Source organism: Streptopelia decaocto (genome assembly GCF_964273445.1).
Source record: "Streptopelia decaocto genome assembly, chromosome: 4".
NCBI lineage: Eukaryota > Metazoa > Chordata > Aves > Columbiformes > Columbidae > Streptopelia > Streptopelia decaocto.
This window is the reverse complement of record NC_138658.1, coordinates 68,945,725-68,958,341: the sequence shown is the minus strand read 5'-3', so window position 1 is coordinate 68,958,341 and position 12,617 is coordinate 68,945,725. Positions and strand designations below refer to the sequence as shown.

At 39.6% G+C, this 12,617-nt stretch overlaps 1 protein-coding gene across 2 annotated transcripts in view; it reads right to left on the bottom strand.

The window, feature by feature from the left end:
- Nucleotides 1-12,617, bottom strand: part of ZFYVE28 (zinc finger FYVE-type containing 28) — a 160,036-nt gene that overhangs the window by 28,192 nt on the left and 119,227 nt on the right. Inside the window, exon 9 of one of the 2 annotated variants that reach the window (XM_082050423.1) lies at nt 4,474-4,578. The exons of the other annotated variant lie outside the window; for it this stretch is intronic. Coding sequence (XP_081906549.1) covers nt 4,474-4,578 — 105 coding nt within the window. The remainder of the gene's footprint in view (nt 1-4,473; nt 4,579-12,617) is intronic. 2 annotated transcript variants of the gene reach the window in all.

The following is a 12,617-nucleotide window of genomic DNA, read 5'->3' as shown; positions in this document are numbered from 1 at the left end:
TGGCTTAGTAACAAACCAGTCACCCAGAAGAACTTGGCTTGGTCTGTGAGATGGGCAAGAAACTGGCCTCCAGGCTCCAATCCAAGGGTGGTGATCAGTGGCTGTTACTCAGGCTGGCAGCCTGTCACAGATGGGATCCTCCAGGGATTGACAATGGGCCTCACACTGTTGAACATCTTCAGAAATGATCTGGACAATGGGATTGAGAGCACCATCACCAAGGCTGCTAATGACACTGCAGCAGGTGGTGAGGTGGGCACGTCAGAAGGGAAGGTCACCTTACCCAGTGACCTGGGCAGGCTGGAGGAGTGGGCCAGCAGAATCAGTGTGGGGTTTAACAGAGACAAGTGCAAGGTCCTGCACTGGGACTGGCAGAATCAAAGCTGAAAGGGACCTGGGGGTCCTGGTGGACACCAAGCTGAGCAGGAGTTAGCAGTACACCCTTGCAGCAATGAAGCCAAACTGGATCCTGGGCTGCATCCACAGGGACATTACTAGCAGAGAGAAGAGATGTGATCATCCTACTCTACCGAGCGCTTGTCAGGCCACACCTGGAGTACTGTGTACAGTTCTGGTCCCCACAAGTCAAGAAAGATGCAGACAAACTGGAGAAGGCCCAAAGGAGGGCCATGAAGATGATCCAAGGCTAGAGAACCTGCCATATGAAGAAAGACTGAAGGACTTAGGTCTTTTCTTCCTGGAGAAGAAAAGGCTTGGATGGGACCTTATCATAGTATTCCAGTACCTCAAGGGCAGCTACACAGAGGATGGAGGCTCTCTTCACAAGGAGCCATGTGGAGAAAATAAGGGGCACTGGGTGCAAACTGCACCAGGAAAGGTTTTATCTCAACATAATTTTTTTTACAGTGAGAACAACGAATCACTGGAACAACCTCCCCAGGGATGTGGTGGATTCCTCATCACTGCAGGTTTTCAAGATGCAGCTGGACAGGGTGCTTGATCTCATCTAGGCTCCCTTTCCCACGACAGGTTGGACCAGACGATCTTTCAAAGTTCCTTTCAACCTGGGCTCTTCTGTGGTTCTGCAAACTGACCGGCAAGTTGGCTTCAGTCTCCTGCAAAGCACCCTCTGCTTCTGAAACAGGTCATCAAAATTTCATCTCTCTCATTCATACACTATGATAACCTTCCCTGCCTTGTTTCACATGTGTTTACACTAACAAGGATATACTCAAAATACATAAAGTGATAGCCTTCAACTACATCCAGCAAGCCAACGACCTTGGGCTCTGCCCACATGTACACAAATACAGATATTCCAACAGAAAAAGCCAGATAAATATCTCACTGTAATTGCTAGCAGTCTTGCTGTTTGGGCAGAGGCCTGAGTCACACAACACATTAGGTATTTATGGCCTGCGAAAGGAGGTAACAGACTAAAACTTTACCACTGTTTTTTGTAAATGCCTAAAACTGTAGAAAAAAATACCCCAAAACACCAATATTTAAGCTACAATGACATATCTTAAAAAAAGTGATTGCTGTCCAGAGAAGGCATGTGTTGTATCATTAAGGTTAGTTTAAAAGTTATTATCTATATTTAAAGTTGTCATTTATTGGGTCATCATAGGCTTTAAATGAAGAAGTAGGCTTTAGCATGTACTTTAGGCAGGCAAATGAAGAAACGCTGATGAATCTGTATTCAAGCGTCCCTTGCACTGCCTTACTCCAAAAACTCCATTGGCTTAAAATCCTTATTCTTCTGTTGTTTCACTTTTTTTTCCTCATCATTCCCAAAACAATGCTTTTCTTGGCATTTTCCAGCTCCGGTCTTTCAGAGAATTTAAGTTCATTCTTGGCTTTCAGCATAAAGTCATCTCATTCTGTTAGCTTTTGAATAGCCTTCACTTAGGTTTCCACTCAAATTAATGGCTGTCTCAGGGTCTTGCCCAACAATTCTAATGCATATTGAAAGCTGACGGACAAACTCCTGCAAATGGTTTATTTTTAGAAGCTACTGACTTGACTACTTCCAACAAGGAAATGGGTAAGATTCCAGCAGTGTGTTTTTATTAGCGGACTATTCACAACTGAGTAAGTTATATTAAAAATGGCTCTAAAAATGACATTTACAAAAAATAAGCCATTAAAAAGGAAAAACTGGTGGATTGTTTCCTGGAGCTATTATAATACAAACAATGGACCACTTGCCACTTCCCTGCTGTAGTTATAAGCATCTCATTTTCACTGAAGTCAGCAGTATTATTGCACAGTCACACTGATGGTACAAAACAGTTCTGCATAAAACCACAGTTTCTCTGAAACCTTCTGAAATGCAGGAAATACATTTATTCACTGCTGAGAAAATTCACTACTGATATGGGCACCTCATGTCTAGATACTGCTTAAAGAACATTTTGCAAAAGATCATCGTCCAAACTGAGCTGAACATTAAATTTCTTGACCATCAGAGCTCTGAGACTAGAGGAGGAACCTCCTACACAGATCAGGTGCCAATGAAATAATCAGCTTTTCCTTAGCAAAACCATTTGAGAAGCCCTCTATACCTTATTTCCGATTTGTGCTCTAGAAATCTTCAGCAAGGTTTTAAAATGTTTTTCAAATTACTGTGTGTGCAAGTCAGTAATCAAAGTATGCAATCACAGTTCTGATTTCAGAAGGAAAATCTATGGCCAGATGCATTTCAACAAATTACACGCTTAATTGAGGTTACCACTTTTCTCCATTGACTAAACAGGGAACCTACAGCAGCAAAACTAATTTAAGTATATCAGTTTGGTGCCTAAAATTAGGTGGGATGAATATAGCTCAAAAAATTATACAGCACCAGTTGATGATGGAAAAAGTTTAAGGCAGCAAATCACAGGCTGATTTGAAGCCGCCACCTTTAACGGGTCCCAAATGGTTCCCACAGTCCCTACAGCTTTTTGCTACCAATAAAGATGAAAATGGCATCAACAACCCATGGATTGAACAGCACTTTGGGATCCAACAATTGGGAATTTTCTCCCTGGTTCTCCATTTGGAAAACAAATGTGTACATACATATAATTCCACATATACAATACTTCATTGTTTAAAATCCATTCAGTCTGTGCTAAGACACCAGTAGTTCATTCACCACTCTGTGCTGTCCTGGCTAAGCTGGATTTGCTACCAGAGCAGAATTTCCAAAACCCTCTGCAATCTGACAAGAGGAAATTCAGCCTCAGTATTTGTTATCTAACAGCACCAAGGAATTGATTACGACTTACGGGAGGCTGAAACGCCAAATAAATGCACTTCGGGAATTTTGTTAGGCTAATTATTTTTCAGAAAATATTGCAAATTTGTAATTATTGTTAATGAAAAAAAGCAAAAAATTAAGTACAGTGAAATGGCATATTTGCTGAAGAATAACTGAAGTTACTTTTACTGTCCATTCAGCCAGGCCTGTGTGAAACAGTCTTGGATGTAGACGGTATTTAGAAGAGGGCAACCACTGCACACAGGTAAATTGGGTTCTGTTTGAAGAACAGTCAAAAGGAAATGTATTTCCAAATTAAATCCCTGAAAGACAGTTTTTGTTGTATTTTTCTGCTCTTATCTTAAAAATATGAAACTCTAAAAAACCTGAGCCTAAAGATGGGCACATTTAAAAAAATATATATATACGTACTATTTCCTCTATCACTATTAGAAAAGACAGTTTACTCCCTCTTTCTGTCCCCAAACCTAGATAAAATTTGGAATTTCTGAAGTTCAAATGAAGTGCTGGGTAGAGATAAATGGATGAAAAAGGGAGGACAAGAAGCAGTGGAAGAAGATCTACCTCAACTGAACTAGTGGTATTTCAATCTGCCTATACCGGAGTAGAAATGTTACTGTATGCAATACATCACATACGTATGTCACGCAAACACTGAAAGAAGCAAAGAACTCATATTTCTGCTTTAGTTACGTTTTTTCTGCCCTAAACTTAATTCCTCTATTATTCTCTTTAAGTGCTCTCAACAAAACTAATTGAAGTTAACACTCATAGAATTTCAGAAGGTGACTATATAAACCAGCATTCTTACCAATTTTGGCCAACAACACTATGGAAGTTAAATTATTGTTAACTGGAACGCTCCCCTCATTTTACTAGGTGAAACAGAATGGAAAAAATAGGTTTTCTAGAAAGCCAAGACACATCTAAGACAAACATTTGATACTTTTCAAGCTAAAACCTGAAGCCTCTCCTAAGAAATGCTCTACGGACAAATAAATTAGAGATCATTGACACACATAATTCATTGCTGTATGCATTAAAACTTTCCCATAATTAGTTGACTCTCAGTTGCCACAGCACTGAAGAAAACTGCGAGAAGAAGACAAAAGCACCCGCTGTTTGTTGGGAAGGAAGAATCCTCAGAAGTGTTGCTGTCACTTGATGCTTAATTCAATGAAAAATTTTAACCAAGCATAACCCAATACCATTTGTCAAATCTGACTGTGAAGCGATGTTATTACCTCAGAGCGTATATGCTGGAGACACTACATGTAGTGACAGAAACACTCTCATAGTCACTGCTGGAGATGGAGCTGAGGGGGGAATCACGTAAGCCATCCTGAGAACTGAAAAAACATACAGAAACAAAATGAACTGCTGAAGCAAACAAGGGTGAAAAACAGAGCACTGTGATAACTAATGGCTTCTCATGGATTATATAGGAATAAGAGTCAACTGGCAGTTTTTGCTCTTGAGAAAATGATACAAACCTATTCTGCTTTCCTCACGACAGGACAGACAGTTTTGCAAATTCAGTGGGTGCATATCTTACAAAAATCTTCAATTTAATTCATGCCATACAGATACAACATTCAGGAAGGAACCAAGGATCTTACATTTTCATAATGCATAGAAGGAATAGTGTACCCATGCTGCCAAGTGTGGTTTCATGTTATAGCAGAAATATAACAAAACAGAAAGTTCCCAGAGTCACTGCATGTTTCAGGCTAAAACAACCTAAACAATTAGCTGCAAAACTTTCTGAAATATCGTGATAAGTTTGATCCAAGTTTCCTCCCAAAGGGAAGGAAAACGCCTATGAGGAGGCAGAAAGCTGAGTCTTTAGCGGAGATGAAAATACACCTATATCCCTAAATATGCTCGGTCCCTATAACTGCCTTATATGCACCCCTAATTTTGTGCTTTAAACCACCAGATGAGCAGGAAGGAGCAGTCCCATGGCAAACTGTCAGCACTTCATTAGGGGACATCCACTGGCCACTAAGTAAAAGGATAAGAACAATTTAAATGAATGGTACACAACTTGTATCTGGCATCACCGGGCTAATGAAAAGCTTTTAAATAATGCTTTGTTTTACATCTTACATCATATTATCAACATAAATAGCATTAAAAGACTAAAAAGTTTCATGAGGACTATCACACAGAATCACAGAATCGACTGGGTTGGAAAAGACCTCAGAGATCATCAAGTCCAACCCTTGGTCCAACTCCAGTCCATTGACTAGATCATGGCACTAAGTGCCATGTCCAATCTGTTTAAAATCTCCAGGGATGGTGAGTCCAGCACCTCCCTGGGCAGCCATTCCAATGCCTGACCACTCTCTCTGGAAAGAATTTCTTTCTAATCTCCAGCCTAAATTTCCCCTGGCAGACTTTAAGCCCATGCCCCCTTGTCCTATTGCTGACTGCCTGGGAGAAGAGACCAATCCCCACCTGGCTAGAACTTCCCTTCAGGTAGTTCTAGAGAGTGATGAGCTCACCTCTAAGCCTCCTCTTCTCTAGACTAAACAAGCCCAGCTCCCTCAGCCTCTCCCCATAGGTCTTATGCTCAAGTCCCTTCACCAGTCTTGTTTCTCTTCTCTGGACCCGCTCCAGCACTTCAATCTCTTTCCTGAACTGAGGGGCCAACTACAGAACTATCTTGGAAAGACTAATTTTTTGTTTCAGTAACAATTTACTGCTCAACCGCAGGAAATTCCACAAGCTGAAAAAAAATAAATTATACTAGATAAGAAAACATGCAATCTTGAGCAGAGGTATCAAAGCTGTGTTGGCTCCAGGCAGTGCAGAAGAGTCATTCGAGCCTGCTGAGCTCAAATGTTCAGTCAACAGAAATCTTTGGACAATGTAGAGAGAAACCTATGAAATATCTTCAGTTAAAAGAGACGTAATTATATAGGTCAGGCTTATTTTACCTTACTTCTCCACAATTACTAGCAGATTTTTAATGTTCTTTTGATTTGTAGGCGTGTGCGGGGTACATATTCAAACCAGCTACATTCCAAATTATTTTCTTCTACCAAATTTACTATTGTAGGTATTTTTGCAGCTAGTAGTCTGGAAGAATGCTTAAGGGGAATTCTTCAAAGCAGCGTATGGAAGGTATGTGCTCTAATCCCACTAAGAAATAATAGGATTTGTTTGCCTACCTCCCACTAATCTCTTGGAAAACGTATCCCTTCATGTTCCTCATTTCTGACTGCCAATGTGGAAATAAATCCCAAGTGCACTATGGTTTCAATGGAAGGAGAGCAGTCACAACTGGAAAATAATTTTATCAGACTTGAACAAAAATCTATTTAACTTTCATTCCTTTTATATAATTTCCCTTGCTAATTCTGCTCATTATGAAGAGATATATGCATTTAAACAAAGGCTTCCTCTTTTATAGCTCATCACCTTTACCCATCCAATCTTACAATATGGTCACGCCACTAAAATGTACTTGTAGTACCTGTTTTATGGCAGCTAAATGATATTAAAAACCATTAGCATGCGATTTCACAGCGTGATTGAGCAGGAGAAGCTGTCTTGCAAAGATTAAATTTATTGTTCAGAAGAAAGTAATCTCTGAACAGCAGAACCAGGAAACAAGAACAAGTAGCAAACTCAGCACCTTTTATTTTCTCTCACTCAAATTTCTCATATCTTAGGGGGGAGTTAAACGCTCTAGGCTAAAACATAAACCAAACTACCACCCCAAACATCATCTCTCTATTAAGAGTGGATATTTACTGTCAACACTGTCCCAAGTAATGAAATTACTTTATAACCTGTGGAGTGCACAGCCCAAGCCTTCTACACTGATAAAGGTGGCACAAAGTGCTGGACCTTGATGATAAGTAAATCTGATGAGTAACCTGAACATGACGGCCCACAACCATCCTCCATTGTGAAAGCTCTCAATGCTATCTTTATTTTCATCTTCACACGTTCTCTGACCATACCTTGTACCTCTTCTCCAGACTTATCATCCCCTCCATTGAACCCTCTCACCTCTAGCCAGTCGCTATCAAGAGAATTTCTCCTCATCAGCTCCACTATCTCTTTTCAAGCGTTGTCTTCACACCATTTGCCATTCTAAACTGCTTCACAAATGCCTTCCTTTTCCACTACAGGTGCACAAACCTGGCCATGCTGAGCCCTCCACTGATTTCAGGATCAGATATTAGATCTCCATCTGCTCGGTCAGCACTCGGCAACACAAACTGTTTGGACACACTTGACACAAATCACCCTCTCAGAGGTTTGTTGTAATAAAGGATGTGTCTTTAGACAATTACAATGTGCAAACATTTTTCTCACTTGTGTACCAACACAGATTGAATTTTTGCACCAGAAATAATATTTATTATTTACAATGTTTATTTCTGGTTCATATTCAGGCTGTAACTCTTCAGATAAGAAATTCTGTGTTTATTTAGTACCAAGAAATGGGAATCCAATAAAGATAACTCTGTTTTATACCTTCTCAGTACTATAATAAATAGCTTTAAAGAAAAACAAAAAACCCACAAACAAAATAAGACACCTGACATACTCACTGCATCCCTTCTCAGGATACCTGTTTGCAGAATTTTCTTCTCATTAGTGTCTGCCTGAAGACTCGCTCAGCTTTTCTAAGATGCTGGTAGATCCTGAGGTGAATTGACCTGCTTTCCCCATCTCACAGTTCCTCTTATCAGCTGATGGTAGCTCAGCACGTATGTTCATTAGCACAGTATGAGAGGAGAAGGTATGTGCATACAGACATGCTCTGTACCTGACACAGCTAACTCTTGCCATACCAGCCCACGGGTGACCCGAACTTCACCGCATCCCATGTTCATTTGAAATTAATGCCGTGTTGGACCAGGATTCACAGGACTTTTAGAACTGTGTAAGGTGGCAAAAGTTTGTTTCATTTGTGAAGTCTTCAACACCTACGGTGCTATTTTTAAAATTACATTCTAGCACAGGATAAAACCAGCATCCATGCTCATCAAAATAGAATCCTTCAGCATTTCTGATAAAAATATAGAATAAAGATTTGAGGCAACAGAGCAAGTGCCATGGGGTGACGTGGTTGCCTCTTTTCATGGAATACTGGCAGACCAAACTAGCGAACCATTTTTTGTAACTAAGTAAAAACCAAACTGAAAGTCACTTTCATCCTGGTTTGTGTGCTCTTCTCTGCTGGAATGTGCTTCCAGCCTCTCACATTTAATTAAACCTCTGGTTGTTTCAGGGGATGGTTTCTCCATGAATGTTATTACGTGAGTTACAATTACATCCCATGTTGCATTAGTTAATTGGTCAGATCCTTCCTATCTCACACCATGAGAGTTCACTCCAAAGCCTCATGTGTCAGCTACACCAAACCCACTCAAACAAGTGGCTTGTAGAACTCTTGTTCTACCTACTAGACTCATTTCAGGAATCTGCATGTTAAGAGTTAATACAGTTCATCGTTGCTGCATTTGATATATGGGCCTAGTAAAAGAAGCTGGAATAAACCACTGACACCTTTTATTTGCACACTAAGGCTTCATAACAGCAGCCACATGACGAGATACCGCACAAAATCAGTGTTCAACAGCCAAGGTCAAACTCTGCCACTTTTAATTTGAGACTTGCGTTGTTAAAAAGGAGAAGGGGAGGAGGGATTGAAAAAAAGATCATTTATATTGAATCTGAATTTGGCCAGTTGCACAAAGAAACAGAATACCAGCCAGGGAACAGAGGTATTTCAATCAGCAGCCAGTGAAAGGACGGCTCAAGGGAAGTTTTGCAGCTGAAATGATGATTTTTTGTTCTAAATCAACTACCAGTTCCTTCTTGATGAGAAGTTTTCTTACTCCTGAATAGCCAGTGAATATACACTAAGCAGACACTTTTTTGTTCACGTGAACATGCAAAGCTGTCCTTGATTTTTTATGGAAAAGGCAACTTTGTCATGTAGACACAGAATTTTCTTAAGTCTTACTGTGATGGGAATATGATAGGGAAAACATGCATTTAAGACATTGAATCGAGTTAATTTGCATTGCATATCAATTAATCTAGTTTTGATAAAGGAGCATTTGTAGAATCAAATGCTACAAAGCAAAAGACAAGCTAGAAAGATAATTCGTGTGGTTTTTTTGTTGTCGGTTATTGTTGTTTTTTAATGTAAATGGTAGCCATCCCCAAAACACAACCCCTTTTTTCTATGCATTTATAAAGGTGGAATGATTTATCCCAAGAGTTGCTGTACTGAAAACATGCACACATCACATGTTGCTAAGGAGTGAACAAAATAAAATACAGGCAGAAAAATCAAAATTAGAAACCAACTGCATAGAACAGGTGTTCACATTTTTACAAAGTCATTTTAATATGCTGAAGAATTAAAATTTTAAGTATATTACAATATATACAATTTTAGACTACAGAATTGCAACACTAAGAAATGGGACAACTTGAATACCAAGCTGGAAGAGAATAAATTATTCATCGTATTCTAGAATTGCTATACAGATCAGCAAACAGCAAAACATCCTTCTCCAAGGATGCCTCATTCCTCCTCCTTACACTGCAAAGGCATATGGCAAAATGTTCTATTTTTTAAGCCCCCACAAATAAACGCAAACAGCACCGGCATCTAACAGGCGATGGCCACAGCCAGAGCTTGCAAAAGTGTGAAGATAAGAAGTTCTCCTCACTATCAGTTTCAGTTTTTTGCCAGTTCTCAGGTACGTTCTGAAAGGCTTCAGCAAGAGTACACTAACTAAATAGATCAAGGAAAATGGCAAAGAAAAATAAGTATATTTTAAGCTAGACATAACAGACCTGCAGCAGAGAGGAACTACGCTTACGGATCCTTTTTTATATCAGAACTCTTTTAAGGTCGGTGTGTAGATAAACAAACATCCAACAGAACCAGGTATTTAAGATTAAACCTGCAAACACGAACGTTGCGTGACAACACAAAACAAGCTGTCAAACTCCATAAAACATGCAGGATAACTAGCAGTTTTACAAGGACTCTTCAACTCTGGAAAGCACAGAAAGCCAAGTATTTCCAAAACACCAAAATAAACATGAGCGTCGCTCTGTAATTTTCTCTTTGGAAAAAGCCAACAGAATACTATGACAGAATGAGCGTTTAAAAAAATCTGTATAACTTGCTTCCAGTTAAAAAAGAGGGATTACTAGATACAGACCTAAAGCTTGGGTTTGGTGTTACGTCCTGTTTTACCCCCAGAACACCAAATGCTGCTTTGTCATAGTTTTTCACCTTCTGCACTATTCTTATATTATTTCCCCCGTTTAACAGTTGGGTTTGTTACATGACAGCCTTTACTTATCACACCGTCCCTACAGCAGATCCGGTACTGACTGTAGTCTTGCTGGTGCTCTTCTCACATTTGCATCTTGTTAACGACCAGGACTCCTGGTGCCTTTGGTGCTTTTGAGATGCTTAGATGCCAATAATGGAGAAAGACATTGGTTGATGTTAATACCTAAACCATAAGTAGAAAAGCATTTAATCTGTATTTTAAACTCCACTGAATGTTGAGAAGCCTGAAATCCCAGCTCTTTCAGACTGAACGGATTAATTACAGTAAACCTGACTGGATCATTGAAATGATACCTATAAATAATGTCATATTGCATAGTATAAGAACTGATCTACTAAGAGAAACAGGTTGTGTCATAACGTACACATTTGACAGCTGTTTGATTCACACAGGGGAAAGAAAATTTTCCCCACTTAGTTGGTGACATACACTAACTAGAAAGTAAATACATTTATAGATTTGATGAATGAGCATATCCTGCAGCTATTCCACATATATTAGCTTGCTTATTGTTCTAGCTAATGGGTCCATCATTCTGAAAATAATCTACTGTCTCCAACATTTCCCCTACGGTTAAGTTGGCATTCACAAGCATGTAATAGGGAGCAGTCACAGAAGCCTAATGTGATCTTCAAATTTAAAAATATCATTGAAAAGCAATGATTAGTCACCGCCCAGGCAGCATGAGTAAGAAAAGGTCCACAAAGTTCTGTTTTGTAACTGGATTATCTCTTTTACCGATAACATGACTAGTGATTCAGAGGCAAAAACCAAATCTATATTTAGATATATGAGAAAACTAAGGATCTACGCACATATAATTTTTAGATCCAGTCCTCAGTAGACCCCGAGCATCTCTGTGTCACAGAATATACTGAAGGAGTTAATATGAGAACATTTCCAAATAAAGGAGCAACAATCCAGTATCAAAATACCTCCATCCCTATTTCTCCACTTCTGCAAAAATGGAATATTTGCCAATCAATAACAGATGTACAGCTGTCTCAACAATGAATATAGAGAATTACATGTAATTGACATAGTAACTGTGGAAGAGGCTATAGTGAAAACAGACAAACCCCACTAACTTGTGAACAAAATGTTCAAACATATTCACTCAAGAGTTTTAGGAGAACTCAAGAATGAATCAGATGAATTATTAACCTCTCATTTAATACTTCCTCGATGCCTGGAGTTTAAAGGTGGCGATCTAAAGAGAAAAAGGACTCCAAGGGGATGCAAACAGCTCTAGTTCTGTGAGCCTGATGTTCATACCAAACAACGTAACAGAATCTATCAAAAGCTAAAATTGGTAGACAATAATGGGAAGGTCTGCCAGGGAAGAAATAACGTGGTTTCTGCAGAGGGAACCTCTTGGGAGCTCTCTGAGGGAATCAAGAAGCTCATAAAGAACGGTGATTCAGCTGGCAGCCTCTGGATTTCCAAACAGCTTCTGTCTAAAGACCTCGCTAAAGGCTTTTAAGAAAAAGAAAGGAGCTGTAGTATAGGAGGAAGGGGTTCAAAAGGGACAAACAATTCTTAACCATAAATAAGGAGGAGCTGTTAAACAACCACTCCTCAGAAGAGCAGGATGGCACCGCTGAAGTTCTTTGGGACCCTGGGGGTTTTGTTTTCAGGTGCCATCTGCAAAAATGGGTGGAGCAATGAGGTCTGAAAGGTTGCTACCAGTGCAAAACTATTATTATTATTATTATTATTATTATTATCAACAACAACAACAACAACAAGAGCAGACTGAACTGCACAGAATCTTTAAATCTGAATAGCAGGTAATAGAACCGCAAGGTGAGATTCAACTGGTAAACACAGGGAGAACAATTTTAGCAAGAGACCCAGAATGACAGCCTCTGAGCTCACAAGCAGGATCTTGGGGCTTTGGCAAACAACTTCAAAAAAACATCAGCACACCACTTGGCAAAAAAATCCAAAGTCAAATACTGGGAGCCACTGGAAAAACATCAGAAAATAATTACGCCACAGCGCAAATCCATGGTTTGCTCCTGTCTGGAGTAAGTGTA